At 37.8% G+C, this 5,432-nt stretch overlaps 1 protein-coding gene across 2 annotated transcripts in view; it reads left to right on the top strand.

Moving 5' to 3' along the window:
* The window catches only part of LOC107703241 (adenylate kinase isoenzyme 5-like), a 116,839-nt gene that overhangs the window by 108,070 nt on the left and 3,337 nt on the right, over positions 1-5,432 (top strand). For both annotated transcript variants that reach the window (XM_016505789.1, XM_016505788.1), the window contains exons 12-13: positions 1,940-2,056; positions 4,251-4,445. In XM_016505789.1, the coding sequence (XP_016361275.1) occupies positions 1,940-2,056; positions 4,251-4,445 (312 nt within the window). The remainder of the gene's footprint in view (positions 1-1,939; positions 2,057-4,250; positions 4,446-5,432) is intronic.

Here is a 5,432-nt window from a genome sequence, read left to right as displayed (position 1 = left end):
TTCTCCCCAGTCTAGGGTTGGGGATAGCGAACAAGTCATTTAAAATGAAGATAATTAAGCAACAATCCTCTCCCCTCTCCTGTCCCAGCTCACACACAGAAACACAACGGAGCGAGAGTAAATCAAATAATAAGCTTTTAATTCACAAAGTATCATATAACAGGAAGCGTGAATCTTCAGGAGGGGTCAAGGCCAAAATAACAAACAAAAGAAGAACTAACTAAAACATTAATTAGACAGTAACTTACCTAACAAATCAAAACCCAAACAAAATACAATACTCTCCCCTTACTCCCTAGCTGTCAATAAACAGGAGATAACGAGGGATCATAAAGTAAATGGCAACCTCCTCCCTACGGCTTCCGAAACAAACACAAATTAATAACACCGGAAAGAAAGACTCTCACTCAGAATGACAGCAACCCGTCACCTATCACAAGACCACAGGTGCATTGATTGTCTGGGGCAGGAGACGGTGGGCAGTAACGGCAACGACCAACACCGCAGAGCTCAGTACGCCGCTCTCCACACACGCTCTCTCCCTGCTCTGCTCGCGCCCAATGCGTACAATGCTCGGGCTCAGTGCTCCTAATGCTCGGGCTCAGTGCTCCTCATGCTCCTCTTCCTTCTCAGCTTTTAACCACTCTCACTCATCCACATAAATCAGCTGCAGCTGCGTCCAATCAACACTGCACAGAGTGAAAGGGAAAAAGAGAGAGAGAGAGAGACGGGAAACGGCACAATGCATAGAACATCTCTGCATATTGACCAATCAGAATAAACAATAAAAATACTTATGTCCGGAGGACGTAACAGCGCACATCATTCTCTTTCTATGAAACCTGTAAACCGCATTCACCGGTTCTAACAATATAGCGACACCAACTCTATAACAGTTTGCCCGAGCATTGCAATTATTTTGCATTTACTAGAATTCAATCAAGTGGCTTTCCCAACTCATTTTTGCTTCTGTCCTGTGCGTGGCATATTATTTCTTCTGCACGGTCGTGACGTAAGCAGTGTACGCGCACAGCTTAGAGGGAACATTGGTTAAAAGATCAAGGTAAATATGATTTATCATGTCATGACCCCTTTAAGTCATGACACTTCTCGAAATAGATTTAACAGCATTTTATTGATTAAACATTAAGGGTAAGTAGGATTGATTTTGGCAGACTAGAGCTGCTACACTGCTGCTGGCATAAGCCAAGTTTACTGCTAAAATATATTCAGAATTATAGGGATTAGGATACATGCTGCTGCTGCTGCTGCAAGGTAAAGTAAGGATAACCCATAACAGATCTAGACAGGTGGTGCTGGGGAAGAAGAGGACTAAAGAAAATTCTCATGGTGTGCAGAACTTAGCTGGACCAGGTCAGGACAGAAATAGATAGAAAAGAGAGATCATTTGGCTGCGCTGCCACTTTAGAAGAATCAAACCAGCATCAGCTACTCAGAAGAGTTACATGACTGAGGTATAACAGTTTTTAACAAAGAACAAGAAGTGATGGGGAGAAATAAGGGGTGGGATAAGGAAATGACCTGCAGTGTTTAGCTCCATTTCTAATCAAACACACTTCAATAATCTAACTGAAATCCTCAGGGTTACTGTAAAAATTACAAGCAGGTGTGTTTTATTAGGAATGGAGCTAAAATAGGCAGACAGGCCCTCCAGCCACTAACTAAGGCTCTTGTTGTTGTGTTTATTTGCTAAGGTTTGGCATGTGGCTCAGAGAGATTCAGACTTAATCAGATGATTTATGTTACAGTGGTGTTGCCTAGCAACATGACTGTCATTAACATTTGCTGTGAACTACTTTTAGTTGTCCCACATATCAGACTTTTCACTACTAATCTAATGTGTGTGTTTGTGTCTGTGTTCTAATGAATCTGTATGTGAGTGTTCATCTGTTTTTTTTCTCTTCTGTGTGTGTTTAAGGACACGCTGCTGGATCTATTGTGCGAGGCCATGACTTCTACTGTGCGTCAGGGGAAGGGCTTCCTGGTCACTGGCTTCCCAAAGAATGTGAAGCAGGCACAAGAGTATGAAGCCAAGGTCAGTGCTTTTCAGGAAAAGACAAAATCACAAGAAGTGAGACTGCAGTCCCCAATGACAAACACTGTAACACAGTTGTAGATATATACTGGGAAGTTATGGACATAATAATTAGGGAGTAGGTCTCTCAAAAATGAAAACTGACATTTTTACATACCCTAATGTTGTTTCAAAGCCATATGATTCTTTGTTTTGTGAAACACAAAAGGAGACATTTTTAAGTGTTTATGCCCACAAAACTGCCCCAAAAAGATTTCAGGTCTTCAAAAGCCATGTGATGGTATTCTTAGAGATACAGGTGGAAAATATGTTGTCATTTGCTGAAAATCTTCCCTCCACTGCAGCTCTCAAATGTCATTTGCAAATGAGTATATTTAAATGTGGTGTGTGAATGTTTTTTTTTTGTTTTTAATTTAAATATTTTTCACTAGATATAAGCAAATACTGAAGAGTTTAGGATTGGACCATTATTGCAGTGATTAACATGTTTCTGCCATGTCATATGATTTGCAACAAGTCTTTTAACCCTAACTGATGCAGTGTGTAGCTTTTCATTTCTTAAACAACAATGTTGGAAGATGTACCTATGTGTAAATTCCAGGATGGCAATACCAAGATTGTGATATAGTGATTCAGTGAGCATGAGGAATCATTTTAATGTATGAATTGGCCACCACAGAGTCCTGAGCTGTGCTGGAGTCAACTTTACAGAGTGGTTCAACTCTCCCATTGTCAATACAAGATCTCAGCCAAAAATTTGTGCAACTCTTGATGGAAATAAATGCTTTGATGTTGCATGATGTTGTCAAAAAAATTCCACAACAAATGCACAATATAATCAAAGCCAAAGGCAGTCCAACAAAATATTGTAGTGTGCAACTTTTTTTTGGACAGGCAGTGTAAAGTTTCCTCCAGCACGTCCCAAAGCCTTTCAATGGGGTTATTAAGATCAGGACTCTGTGGTGGCCAATCTTTCACGAATTTAGCCTGGTGAATCTTGGTATTGTCATCCTGGAATGTCTTCTGACATAGTTGTTTGAAAAATAAAAAGCTATGCACTGCACAAGTTACATACATCATGCAAGAAACATAAATCACTGCTATAATGATTCAATCTTAAGATCTTACATATTTACTTATTTAAATCTAGACGCCAACTTTTTTTTTTTGCCAGGTAGTGTAAATGTGAGTAAAAGACTAAATTAAACTGATCATATTAAACCAGTGTTTCTCATTTGTGACCCTGGACCACAAAACCAGTCATAAGTGTCAATTTTTTGAAATTGAGATTTATACAAGCTGAATAAATAAGCTTTCCATTGATGTATGGTTTGTTAGGATAGGACAATATTTGCTGAGATACAGCTATTTGAAAATCTGGAATCTGAGGGTGCAAAAAAAATCGAAATATTGAGAAAATCACCTTTAAAGATGTCCAAATGAAGTCCTTAGCAATGCATATTACTAATGAAAATAAATGTTTTATATATTTACGGTAGGAAATTTACAATATATCCTCATGCAACATGATCTTTACTTAATATCCTAATGATTTTTGCCATAAAAGAAAAATCGATAATTTTGATCCATACAATGTATTGTTGGCTATTGCTACAAATATACCCCAGCGACTTAAGGTTTTGTGATCCGGGGTCACATTTGGGGCTTAAATTGCAAAAGAATATGGTTAGCAATATTCTAACACCGTACACATCAAAGCAATTTTTTCAAATCCATTTGTCATGTTGTCGGAAGAAGCACGTGTAGTATGTCAGGAATAGAATAGGGGATCCATTTGCTTATGTTCATTTTCGACAACTCCGTGTTAAATATCGCTATTCAAACCAGACATATTGATTATTTTCACAATGTCTTTATGTCCCCCCTAAAATTGTACGAAAGTCGAAATGACAGGTTGTGGGTAAATTTTCATTTTTGGGCAAACTAACCCTTTAAACCAAAAAGAAGACACAATGAAACCATCCAAACAGTGTTTGAAATCCAGTATAGTAAATATAGTAATATATAATTATGTGATTAAAGCACTAAATATACTAGAAACACCAGCACAACATATTTTGAAATGCTCATGATAGACACCACTGCCTGCATCTCAAAAAACAAAAAAAAATGGCTGGCTCTCGGTGCATGTTTCCTTTCGTTCCCTTTCTTGAAATATATGTTTGTGTTGTAGATGGGGCAGCCCGACATAGCTCTGTTCCTGGAATGTTCTGCAGACATCATGAGTCGACGGCTGCAGCAGAGGGCCACCTGCAGCCTGCACACTAAAGAAGCCCGAGACAGAGACACTCGCCGTAGGGTGGACGGATTCTGCAGCCTGGTCAATCCCCTGGTCAGTCACTACGAACACAGAGAAGCGCTGCATAAGGTGGGTATGGAAAAGCCAAGCTACAATTAGTCCGAGCAGTGATGTTTCAGTGTAATTTGGATCTGTGAATGGAACATTTTGACTGGTTACACTGACCTCAAGCTCAGGAGAGCATCTTAGGATCGGCGCAGAGTAGCTTATTAATGATTTTAGTCTGTTGTTGACATCCATCCTTAAAATAAATCCTTCAAATATATGACTTATTTTGACTACACAAAGGGCATCCATATTAACCAAATTTGGGTTTGTCATGTCAGGATGTTTTCACTAGCTGGAGTGCATCTGATTTATAAGCAAAAACATCCTCTGATCTCTGGGGAAGGGAAGCAGTTTAAAGGGATAGTTCAACCAAAAATGCAAATTCTGTCATTTACTCACCCTTATGTTACTTTCTTCTGTGGAACATAAAATATGTTTTCAGAAATGTTTTTTTTTTTTTTTTTTGGTGCATCCATACAATGGAAGTCAATGCTCACCAAAAATATTTGGTTACCAACATTCTCTAAAATATCTTGTTGTCCTGCAGAAGAAAGACAGTAATACAGGTTTGGGATAACATGATGGTGAATAAATGATAGAATTAGCATTTTTACTGAATCGTTACCATTTTTAATATGTGGATTTTATAGTGATTTGCAAACCTGGAAAATTTTTGGAAATATTATAATCTTAAAAGGCATACAAGATTTCTGCTATTAAACAGATATTTTTCATAATATTTCATTTGGTAGATATTGCTCTTTGAGCAGTTCACCCACTAAGTCATTTAAAGATAAGAATCATTTAAATCTATTCATTCAAAGTAACAGACACACAAATGTAAATCCACCCCAACATCTATAAAATGATATTTATAGCTCAAAAGCTAGGAAGCTGGGGTTTTTTTTTTTGTTAGTGCGTGAGTGTAATACAAAATAATAGCTTGCCATTCATGCATATATATATATATACGTATATATATATATATTTATTTATTTATTTAGTCAT

Source organism: Sinocyclocheilus anshuiensis, unplaced genomic scaffold (genome assembly GCF_001515605.1).
Source record: "Sinocyclocheilus anshuiensis isolate Anshui unplaced genomic scaffold, SAMN03320099.WGS_v1.1 scaffold542, whole genome shotgun sequence".
Lineage (NCBI taxonomy): Eukaryota > Metazoa > Chordata > Actinopteri > Cypriniformes > Cyprinidae > Sinocyclocheilus > Sinocyclocheilus anshuiensis.
This window is presented reverse-complemented; position numbering and strand designations above follow the sequence as displayed.